Source organism: Nycticebus coucang, chromosome 8, assembly GCF_027406575.1.
Source record: "Nycticebus coucang isolate mNycCou1 chromosome 8, mNycCou1.pri, whole genome shotgun sequence".
Classification (NCBI taxonomy): Eukaryota; Metazoa; Chordata; class Mammalia; order Primates; family Lorisidae; genus Nycticebus; species Nycticebus coucang.
The window spans coordinates 60,207,840-60,220,341 of record NC_069787.1 but is presented as its reverse complement, the minus strand read 5'-3'; the positions used below and the strand labels follow the sequence as shown (position 1 = coordinate 60,220,341).

The 12,502-nt window shown below is 39.6% G+C and overlaps 1 protein-coding gene across 24 annotated transcripts in view; it reads left to right on the top strand.

The window, feature by feature from the left end:
• TBC1D5 (TBC1 domain family member 5) overlaps positions 1-12,502 on the top strand; it is a 584,642-nt gene that overhangs the window by 556,594 nt on the left and 15,546 nt on the right. For all 24 annotated transcript variants that reach the window (XM_053598465.1, XM_053598460.1, XM_053598463.1 and 21 more), the window contains one exon: positions 2,324-2,423. In XM_053598465.1, coding sequence (XP_053454440.1) covers positions 2,324-2,423 — 100 coding nt within the window. The remainder of the gene's footprint in view (positions 1-2,323; positions 2,424-12,502) is intronic.

The window sequence follows — 12,502 nt, the reverse complement described above, 5'->3', positions numbered from 1 at the left end:
ATGCCAAACCGTTTTGGCCTCAATACAGTTCCAGACTCATTCAGCTAGGTTTCTGTCTGTAAGAAATTTAAAAGGTGACTTGTTCAGTAAATGGGACAGGCAGCTGGGACCACGTAAACTTCTTATTCCAACTACTGGTAAACTCCTTAGGAACAAAACCTCTGACCTTTACATTCTCCAGAGAGTACTGGTCCAGAGTGGGTAGAGAATTACTTAAGGTCACATGACTAATTAATGACAAGACCAAGAATATAACTTATGTTTTCTCATGCTATGTGCCAATTTATTTCCCTTCTACCACTATTTCAGTTATCTGTTGCTACTTAACAAACCACTCTAAAATGTAGTACCTTAAGACAGCAAAGCTGTTGTTGCTCATAGGTCTGTGGTTCAGGCATTTGGACAGGGCTCAGTTAGACTGTTCTTCTGCTCCACCTGGTATTGACTGGGTCACTTACTGTAGCTGGTTTGGTCTGAAAGGTCCAGAAAAGTTCATCCATGTGTCAAGAAATTCATTACTTCTCATGTGCCCTCTTTCTCTCCGTATGTTCTCTCCTTTCTTTCAGTAGTCTAAAATGAACTTCTTTACATCATGGTAGTTATCTTCTTCGAGTGAAAGCAAAAGCTAGCAGGCCTCTTGAACTAACCCAAAATTGGTAATTTGACATTGGCTACATTCTCTGGATCAAGGCAAATTACAAGATCAGTCCAGATTCAGGGACAGGGGAAATACTTACCACCCTCTGCCCCACCCCCTTTTTTAAATAAGAGACAATGTCTCACTGTGTCACCCAAGTAGCTCACTGTAACTTAGAACTCCCAGGCTCAAGCAATCCTCCTGCCTCGGCCTCCCAGCATGCTGGGATTACAGGCATGAACCACCTTGCCTTCCATTACCTCTTCATGAATGGAGCAACATGCACGTTCAGGGAGGAATGGAATTGATGGTGGCCATCTCTGAAGACTAACCACAACCATAGTTAACCAACTGATGGACACTTCTTTCTTTACTTCCTACAATTTCCTGATAGACCATAGAAATTCAAGCCTGTGCAAAAACAAAGGAGGAAAAGTAGAAAATACCCTGAAAGACCCCGTCGTTTTCTATCTTAATGCTCAGCTGAAGAGTTAGGAATGCAACACTGCTTCCCATGGTCCCCTAGAATCATCCTTTGGGTGACTTCTTAGGAGAGGCTGCTGCACTTTGTGGCAGGGTGAAGAACATGGTAGTACTTGTATAATCCTACCATGGTCATTTCACAATAATTTGCTTTATAGGGATACTCCTGCATGTGTTTTCTGTGTCAGGCATTTCAATACTCATTCCTAAGGGCTGCTTCTCCAGGCAACAGTCAAATACAGTACTTTTTGGTGCTGCTTATGTGTATTGTTAAAATGGAATACACCTACCAGCATCCTTTTCGACCGTTTCTATGTACAAGTCAAATTATCCTCATTCTATGAGAAAAAATATACCTAAGCAGATTTTCCCTTCCTGCTTTTTAATGACTCAGAGGAGTCTTATGTGAAAGGAAAAATCAATTTTCCAGCCTAGGACAGCTCTGGCAACATCTTTTCTTCCTAGTCTAACTTGGTTTAAAAATATCCTAAAAAATCAGGATTATTCTTTTTCTCTGAAAAAAATCTCCTGTAATCTTCTAAATTTCCTTGGGAAAGTGTTTACACATATTATCTTTTCATTTAAAAAAAAAATGTTATCCTTTTTCTAGATTGTTTTTTACTACTTGGGTAAATTTCTCAATACAGAGTACTTTTTTCTAGAAACAAATAAATAGTGTCATACCAAGAGAGGAAATGTAGGAGCAGCTACTTAGGAGTTGTTGGGGCAAAACTCTTCCAAGTGCTATGGGAAATCTCTTAAGTGCTTTATCATTGTCTAGAAAACGATATTTATCTTGTATTAATGGAAACATTAGGTTTCTTAAATGTGTGTCAAGAAAAAAACGTAATTTTTTTGTACCAGCTGCCTAGGAAGTATGGACCTCTGAAATACAGATTTCCTTCTCAATTTGTGTTGCTCAATATTTATTGAAGATATTTTACATACTTCCTTAATACAAGGTTACATGTGTAGTTATACATGGCCCAAAGCTAGAATTCAATTAGGAAAACTCCAGACTTTTCAAATCTCTATTTTGTCCTTTTTCTATTTTATTGATGGGGCAGTGGTGGGTTTATTTTTGTTTACTTGCTGTTTTCTTTTCTATCTAGATTTAAAAAGAGATTATGCCTCAGCAAAACAGCCCAGATCATTTGGGGAACTTTTCTTTAAATTTCCATATCTTTATCCCTTTTGTTTTAGGAAGAAGAATTAGAAGCACAAATTTCTTTCCTTCAAGGACAGTTGAATGACCTGGATGCTATGTGCAAATACTGTGCAAAGGCAATGGACACCCATCTTGGTGAGTCAATTATATTGGCCCTGGTAATGATGAGAGTCATAACAATAATAGCCACCAGCATTACTGTGTGCTAGGACCTCTGTTAAGCTGAGTTTTTTTTCTTCTTTTTTTGAGAAAGTCTCACTATGTCACCCTCTGTAGAGTTCTGGGGCATCACAGCTCACAGCAACCTCCAACTCTTGGGCTTAAGCAATTCTCTTGCCTCAGCCTCCCAAGTAGCTGGGAGTACAGGCGCCTACCACAACGCCTGGCTATTTTTTGGTTGTAGTTGTCATTGTTGTTTGGCAGGCCTGGGCTGGGTTCGAACCCACTAGCTCTGACGTATGTGGCTGGCGCCCTAGCCACTGAGCTACAGGCGCCCAGCCTGTTAAGCTGTTTATGTGAATTATCTCATTTAATCCTCACAACAGCCCTGTAGTAGAAGTAGGTTACTGTCCACATTATACAGATAAGGAAACTGAAGCACAGGGGGATTAAAAATGTCCCACGATTATATCACTAGTTATATGAAGTAGAAATTCAAAATCAAGCAGTCTGACTATGGATTTCCACTTCTGCTAAATTTTCCTTTGTAAATGTCTGTCTAACTCAGACCAAAATGAAATGTGGCGCTTTCAAGCTTAAATAATCAGCTGTACTGCTGTACCAGCCTGCCTATAAATCACTAGTGTGATTATTTTGATAGTGCTTTCTTTGTATTTTTTAAATATGTATTTTTTAACCACCTACCTGAAAAACATGACCTTTTCTTACTTTTTATGGTGCATATATTCTAAGAAATGTCCTGGTTTGAAGTTCAGTCTACATGGTGAGTTACACATATGTCACATTAGAAAGTTTTCAGGCACTGTTCTACATTTGTAAAGGGTCTGTATTTTGTATTAGAAATGGTCTCTGCTAGTATGTAGGCTTCACTTCAGTGACTTCCTGCTGGGTATAAATGCTTTAGTCATGCACATTGTTACATTTTTCAGCCCACTTAAATAGACATCCATTCTCTCTCCACTGTCCAGTGTCTAACATTTATAGTTTAGGAATAAATTAGGAAAGTAAGACATGTATTCTTCTGGCAATGGCCAGAGTGCTGCTCTGTAATGTGGAGAAATAGTGGCAATACCAGGTATTATAAGAAATTAGGATGCATCCTACCTCTGAGGAGATACAAAGGGAATCCACCAAAGCCTCCGGGGCCTTCATTTGGTGGTAGACTCTCTACCTTCAGACTCTAACAAGCTCTAAGCCTCAGAGGTCAGGAGTCCATTACAAGTGACCCAAATGGCTAAGCCATACTGGCCTCAAGCAGGTAATAAACGTTCTCTTAAGATTTCGGGAGATGCCAATCTAAGTGGCTGCCTGCAGTGTCTTGGTAGCAGCTAGGCCTTATTCTGGCCTCAGCCTTATTTCTACTCTCTCAATTACTTAGGGAAAGGAATCGAAAGGTTAAAAACAGCAGGAGAAATCCTGGTAGATGATTGACAGGACAGTCATCACAGCAAGAAATGCTGGCCTGGTCACATCTGATTCCCCCCCTTCTGGACTGTTTATATGCTGTTTAATGTTCATTTTTAAACTTAAGGTTATATGAATCTCATATTATCTAATATCATCAAATTTAAACTACATCAGAAAGAAATAATGGTTTATAGAAATAATATACACTTCATGACTACTTTTGGTTAATTATTTAAATATAATTTTAAAGTGTGTGTGTGTATGTGTGTAATTTTTACTTTTTTGGCAACTTCAGTGATCTTTTCATTACTCCATTTACCTGACTAATGTAGGAGAGCAAAGAAGTGAAGTAATTGGGAAAAGGATTTTCTTGAATGCTACAAAATCCTGTTAGGAAACTTCCAAGTTTTTTTGGTACACACAGAAGCTTTTAAAGCAGCTTTACTTAAGCCTCAGAACTTTCAAATAGCTTTTGCTCTGACTTTGGTCTTTTAATCCACGATAAAAGAGCATTTTCTCATTGTATGGGAGGGGGAAACACTTTAATTAAAATGGAAAGAGAAGCTCATACCAGCTGTGAATTTTCAACTAACCACAAAACTAGACTTGTGTTTGTGTATACGTTTCACTTTCAACCAGAATCCCTTCACAGAACTGTTACTTCTTTTCCCCACATAAACAGCATGACTGCATATTTAAAGTGGGGTTGAGGGATGATACAAAGAATTCTGGGTCCCAAGGTCCACAGATGCATTTCATTTTATCTACATAATATAATAGTGGTATATTAAGATATGTTCCTGTGTTATAGGAAACTGATTTCTAAGCAAAAATTTAAGGAAAATACAAAGATGAACTAAGGTAAAGGTTTTGATTTAGTTTTTGACTTACCAAACTTTTTAAAAAAATTATTTTGATACCCTAGTATTTTTTCCATGTGATATTTTTCTATTTTTGATTATTAAAGGAGAATAACATTAGGCTGGGTGTGGTGGCTCACACTTGTAATCCCAGCACTCTGGGAGGCTGAGGCAGGTGGGTTACTTGAGCTCAAGGAGTTCAAGTGCAGCCTGACCAAGAGCAAGACCTCACCTCTACTAAAAATACAAAAACTCACCAAGCATGGTAGCATGTGCCTATAGTTACAGCTACTTTACTTGTGAGGCTGAGGCAAGAGGCTCTTTTGAGGTTCCTATGAGCTGTGATGATGGCACGTATGGCACTCTACCCAAGGTAACACAGTGAGACTCTGTCTAAAAAAAAAGGAGAATAGAATAAAATTGGAACTGCTGAAATATCCATTAGTAAGAGATTTAATATAATATAGTAATGCAATTTTCATAAAGATTAAAATGCTTTTTTATTTATTAACATAAAGAGATGTTCATGAGAGATTATTAAGTGAAAAAAGCAGATGGCAGAGTGCTATATATTTGATATGAAATTCTGTTAACAGTGGTTGCCTAGTAAAAGGAAGATTGTAGAAGGACTTTCTAAGGAACTTCATCTTCCATGCTTAGAAAATAGAAGACACGCACTGAAAATCTATAGATGGCTTACGTGCATGTAACTAACACTTGGAGATCAATCTGTACACGTAGCAAGCAAGGGTCAGTTGGGGAAATGGTGCCTGAGAAGGAAAGACAATCCCATATGGCAGCAAATGGACCTAGGGTTGAATCCAGCCTGTCACTTAACTCAGCCTGCTTATAAATGTGTTCTCATGTATGAACTGGAGATAAAAAATAGACAAAATTGCCAGTTTGTTGCCACATATATTTTTTAACCCTAGCACAGGGCATGGCTCAAAGTGGGTATTCAACACAAATCGTCTCTTCTTTCCCTTTAACTATCTCTTGTCATGGAAGAATTTAGAGGCTTACTCAGCCTGTGGCCGTAGATCTGAGTAGTGACTTGTCCAGGGCCCCACAACCAGTTAGTTGAAAAGCTGAGACCAATAGCACCTTTCCCAATACCCAGTTGAATATTTCTTTATCAAATAATGCAAATGATACTGGAATTTTGGGTATGCTGGTTCTAAAATTAGGCATGTGAGTTCCTTGAGCAAGAATAGCTTTATCAGAACTTCGGAAGGTCAGGTCAGCTGAGCATTCATTATGTGAAAACTGTCTCGGAAATGTATTCTAGGAGTTATTTCTCTAGATCCTTTCCTATGTTACTTATTTTTGCTAAGTTCCATTCATCTCAAGGAAATTCCATATTACCCATAGTTTCTGTCAGACATGAAATAAATATTTTAAAATAGCAAATACTATTCAAGGCTATTTTTATAACTGTTTGCAAAACAAATGTAGGAGAAAGCCTCTTAGGTCAAAATTATTTAATGAAATTTGTTCATATGGCCTTTTAATTATAGAGATTAATTATAGAGGTAAAATTGTCAGGTAGTGGTATATCCTCATGGTTCTGGAACCCACAGCTGAAAGGGTATTTGTCAGAAGTCTGTCAAAATTCTAGTTTTATTTCATCCACATGATTGAACATTTGAATTCAAAGTTTCAAAGGTAAGAATTGAAAATGCGTCTTTCATTAAACCTGAACTTTTCCTGTCAACTTCAGAAGAGTTTTTGTATGTGTTGATTTTTCTGTTGCTATGGTTTCTTCCCTTCTTGCCATCCTGTCAGTTGAGTTGAAAGCCATTGACAGTATTAATCTCTGTGGCTGAGCTCACGCTATTTTTAGATTTGCTGTACTTCGCACATAATTGCACGTGGAGGAGCAGCCTACACTTGTCTAATTTGTGAGCAGCTGGGCTGAACTGCCAGCTATTTACAGGGGCACATGAGGTGTCGCCCTTCCAGACTCCAATGCCCACACCTTCCTGCTCTGAACAGAGGTGTTCCCATTCATCTGTTTGGCATTTAGACACTTTGGTTTCCATCAGCTTGCCCTTTCACCCGTGGTTCATACAGATAATGAGGAGAGTTAAATGCTGTGAATTAAGGAAAATTCTGTTTCCCATGCTGTCGGTGAAAGTACTATAGTTCATGGGATTTTAGCATATTAAAGATGTAAAAGCCCTAGAAATCATTCTTGGCTATTGTTTATTTGCAGATGAGGATTCCAAGGCCCAAGAAGGATGAGGGACACAGCTAGCTAGCACTAGGAGTCCAGACCCGAATCCAAACCTTGGCTTCTCTGTCACTGAGGATTCTGCTAAGGCCATACTCGAGTCAGTAGTTGGATCTCAGATCCTCTGCTATTGACACATCATTACTGATTTTGTACTCATCATAATATTTATGTAAGAATTAGCTGAAAGAGAAGGCCAGTTTTGAAAATCAGTTTATTTGCTTCTGTAAGAACTTTATGAATCTGATTTTCTGCTGTTTATGAAAACAACTTTTAATGGATGTATTTGTAAGCGTTCAATAAGCCAATTAACTAATGGCATTTGGAAAAAATGAAAAGGAAAATATGATCACCAGATAGCTTTCTCTCTGTCAGCTACACTTTGATAAAGCTTTTCATGATTACTTTAAGAATTTTAAATACTGCTCTTAATTAGGTGTAGCAGAGTCCTTTGTAGAAGGAAAAGATACACTTCCCCCTGAGGATCTTGCTAAAAATGAGGATTCAGACTCAGTAGGTCGAAGCACAGTGCGTTTGTAACGGGCTCCTATGTGATCTGACAGACTGTGAACAGTAGGAAGCAAGAGAACTCAAAATTACTAGGGCATCATTCAGTTAATAGTCATCAGCCTGTTAATGTATTTATTACCCCACAGTTCAAGTGTATGTGCACCTAAACCCTGAGCAGCAAGTTCATCCGATTGGTCATCCGATTTAGTCTGCAACCCTCTGAAATTCACAAGTTCCTTTTGATCCTCTCTGAGCTTGTTCTATCCTAGTTGAAGTTTCCCCCCCTGGTTTTATTAGACTTTAAAAAGACTTGAAACAATTCATCAGCTTCTTCTTATACCTATTTAGAAAGCTTCAACTCTATACCTATTTAGAAAGCCTTACCAACTATATGCTACCTTATCCCTCCCCAGCACAGTACACTACCACTCCAATAACAGGGCCTCCATACAGAGAGTCCATCTTTCATCACTTTTTTTTCTATTTCCTGGTTCTTCTCATTTTCCCAAGATTTTCCATGGGAGGGACCCATTTGGATATAATTTCCTCTCTTTTAAAAAAATATAATATAAAATCTTCCATCTTTATTAAATGTACTCTGAATTCAAAGTATATAGGTACTTGCCCCCCTGCCCCTTTAACTTCTGGAAGCAGCTGCTGCAGGCTGTATTAAAGATGAGCAGAATGGCCCACAGTGGCAGCCTGGACACTAAGGCACTCCCACAGTGGGTAGCGTCCCCACTAGGGGGAGTCCTTCCTGAGGCTCCTGCCTTTTCAATGACATCTTTATCCTTCTAATTAAGTAAGGAAGAGTCTTTTCTGGTAGGTGGCAATCTTGTTGAATTTAATATATAAACAAAAGTTTGGTCAGTTCTAACTATTATAGTCATATTTGGCAGCTTGCTTGCCCCCAAAAGCCCATACAAGAAAAGACCAGAATATACCAAAGTCACAGCCTTCCCCATGAAAGGGGCAGGTGTTCTTCATAGCGTGTCATTCATGGAAGAGCATTTCATAGTGGTAGGATGAAGCCTGTACATTTGTCAGCATATGACAGCTACTGCCATTAGCTCCCATGTGCCAGATTTAATGCCAGGTACTTCACAAACAGTATTGCGGATCTCCCACTATCTTTGCAAATTGAAAGAGGTAATCTCTCCTTTACAGAAAGGAAACTGTGACTCAGGGCGCTCTACATGCTTGTCTGGAGGTTGCACAGCTCAGAAGATTCAAGCCCTGCTCTGTCTGACCCCACAGCTTATTCTCATCTTCTCTTACCAGGCTGTCTCTCTATGTCTTCCAGTCCCAACTCTCTTCAGCCAAAAGGCTCATCCACCTCATGTCTATGGAAACAGGCTTACTGCCAATCCCTTGAGAGCTCAAGGACTTTCTGACCACCAGAACCATCTCATGCTAAGTACGAGAAAACATCAGTAGGGGAAGGTAAAGCCCAAGATAAGAAGGCTGATGTTCATTGCCTTCGGCTGAATTTAGATCCCAGTTGCAGAATAGCTCTTAATTTTCACTAGATTGTCATATCAGCAAAACCTTAAGATCTGAAATTCATAAAACACGTTATCTCTCTTAAACCCACTACAAAGGGTCTTATTTGATTAAATGGTGTAATTTTAGGACAATCTTAGCCAAACTGCTCTCCTGTCTCTTAGCTCCCAAATAAGGGCATAATGGCAAAACCCCAGATTATTTCATATTAGTAAGGCATTAACCATGTTTCTGACTTTAATTTTAGAAGTACAAATTCTGACAAAGACATCTAACCATTACTGGAGCTTAGTGTTGTTTTCATTTTAAGATTATACATAAAGTCTTCTTTTCTGATTGACCCTAATGTGGTAGCCATATCATGAATATGATAGATTATACTGTGAGGAGTCATGTTTTCATAATGCTCTGGCTGTCAGTATGGTCAGTCCTTGGAGAACAATATGCCAAATACTAGAGATCAGTGAAGATTCAGAATTCTGCAAGCACGCTTAGTTTACTAAAGAGACTTATTTATTGACCTGAAGACCTATCTTTAGTGTATAATATACATATTTGCCTAGTTTTACCCTGGGATTTTTCTAAGTAATGTTCCTCTGTCAGGGCTGAGTTTAGGGCCTTCAAGCATCTGGCAGTTAGTTGCAACACAGGACTCTGGATTATATTATCTGTAAAATCTGCATTTTGCTTTTTTTTGTATGTGTGTGTGTGTTTTTTTGTTTTTTTTTTTTTTTGGCCGGGGCTGCGTTTGAACCCGCCACCTCCAGCATATGGGACCGGCACCCTACTCCTTGAGCCACAGGTGCCACCCTGCATTTTGCTTTTAAAGAAATTTCTGAGCACAAAGTGCCTGACTCAGTACTTGGCTTTTCTTAGCCCATCAGTGAATGAATGTTATTTCTCTTCACCTGCCCCTACCACTTCTGAGTCCAGGATCTGGTTAATCATGTTGATATCCTTTAATTCTTCATCTGAGAGATATGTCACCTACATCAGCTCCTCAGAGAATAAGAATCAACCCTAATGCTAGTAGGAAAGCCCTTGCTCCATGTTAGTCACTTGCCCAGTACTTACTAAGTACTTGTTCTGTCATGTAAAAGTGGGTTCTGGGAGAGGTAGATTTGTGGGGGAGTAAGATGGGGGAATGGTAATCTAAAATTGAGTTGAAGTGTATGGAAGAGGTAAAGAAAACTTCGAAGTAGAGAGAGAGAGCAGGTGAGAATATATGATACCTCTTCAGAAATACCTTCAGTGACATAGCTTCACGTGAAGAAAACCAGAGGACTTACCAGAGTACAGGTGATTCCAGAATCATTGGCAAGGAGAACTGGGATATACTGGACTCTGAACCAGAAGACCTTGAGTCTGCAATTTGCCAGGTAGAACAGTGCAGTTCCAGGAAACTTTCCGTCTCTGAGCCTTGTCATTGAATTATTCTTCAAGAATGAGAGATGAAGCAAGAGAGAGCCCAACAACTGGATATTATCAGAGGAAGACTGCTAATAGGAACCTCATGCTTAGACCTGGTGAGTTTTGAGGTAGACTTTGAAAAAAAGGCAAGATAGGGTGTTATAAGGAAGTTGGCAGGGACTTTCAGAAGGGGGAATGGCATTCGCAGGGACACACCTACATGCCACATATTAAAGGCTATGTGATCAATTTGATGCCTACAAACCTGACTTCTCCCAAACCCACCTTGGCCTAGGGTATGGACAACCGTGGTACGTACTCTCTGTGTACAGAAATCCCTTTGTCATTGTCCAGAAAAAGCCAGTAGTGACAACTGGCACTAGACTAATGACCACCTCTTTAGCCACTGCCAGCCACTCTGAGCCTGCCTCCCCCAATCTCACTTCTCCCTAACAGCCTGCATAGTTCCTCTGTACAGTCCGGGACAGATCTTTAGATTGTTAAAGGTCTGTCAGACGCAAGAAAGCCTCAGAGAGCAGAATCCTGTTATTTGGGTATTTAAGATACCGAGGAAGGCAGACACATAAGAGTAATAATAGTAACTGTGAAGCAGTATGCTGGAAGTCACTTCAACTATCTCATCCAATCCAGCCCCACAACCTTCTGAGCTAGATATTTTCTCCATAGTACTGATGGATCTAGTGATACAGAGGGTCATAGCTCACGGTCATCAAAATCCAACTCATTTTGTGTCACCAGTGTTTAAAAAAAGTCTCTGGTAGAAACGATGTCACAGTCTGTTCTGCATATACGTGACTTCTTGTTCCTGGTTGTCCTCACTTAGGTCAGTTCCACTTCAGAATAAAGGTGCTGCATCTCAAGGCGGTCGAGGCAGCACTAAGATCCTGTCCTGTGCTTCCTCAGATCTCTGCTTCCTCTATCAGAGATCAAGGCTCTCTGGTCCCTACTACATTGTGGGGCTCTGGAGTCTAAAATCTAGGAAACCTCATTCTGGCTCCACCACTTTCCAGCTGTGAGACCACAAATAGCAGACCTGGCATTTCTGGGCCTGGCGCCCTTTTCTGTAATAGGATGATGATTCTCAGCTAGATGATTGCTGAGCTAGTCAGTGAGGTGATGTGGCCACAGAGAAACCACTGACGTTAAGAGACAGGATTGATATGTGGGATAATGTTCTATTCATCACATTGGGTTGTACCTTGTTGCTTTGTTTCCCTCATGCTATTTTTTTATAAGAGTTGTGAGCTTTGGCTTTTTTCCAGTCGTTTTACACTGGTGGGTGTCTATTGTGCTGACTTGAGTGTACATAATAATAAAGTTTTGTGTATTTCCTGCAGGCCAGGTCTGGCCATGACAAATTTCTCAACGTTTTGCTTGTCTGAAAAAGACTTCATTTCTCCATCAGTTATGAAACTTAGTTTTGCAGGATACAAAATTCTAGGCCAACACTTGTTCTGTTTAAGAAGATTGAATTGTAGGACCCCAATCCCTTCTGGCATCTAGGGCTTCTGCTGAGAAGTCCGCTATTAGCCTGATGGGTTTTCCTTTATGGGTCACTTGTTGCTAATGTCTAGCTGCTTGTAGGACTTTCTCCTTCACTTTGACTTTGGCCAGGCTAATTACCATGTGTCTTGTGTGCTATGAATCTTCCCGGAGTTTGACCATCTTGTACCTGGATGTCTGCATCTCTGGCAGTATCAGGGAAGTTTTCCTCAATATTCCCTCAAATAGGTTTCCCTGGCTTTTAGCTCTTTCTTCTTGTTCTTCAGGGATACCTATAATTTGTATGTTAGTTTACTTTGCATAGTCCCATATCTCCTTAAGTGATTATGCCACCTTTTTTGCTCTCTGCCTCTTTAAATGACTGGGTTTAGTCAAGAGCCTTATCTTCAAGCTCTGAGATTCTTTCTTCTCTTTGGGTTAGTCTGTTGCTAATGCCTTCTGCTGTGTTTTGAAATTCCCTAATGACTTTAATTTTTTTTTTTTTTTGGAGTTCCATTATATCCTTCTTTATGTTCTCTAGCTCTTTAGTCATATTTTTTCATTAATTTACTGAAGACAATTTTTTGGCTTCTTTTTGTTGGCTTCAA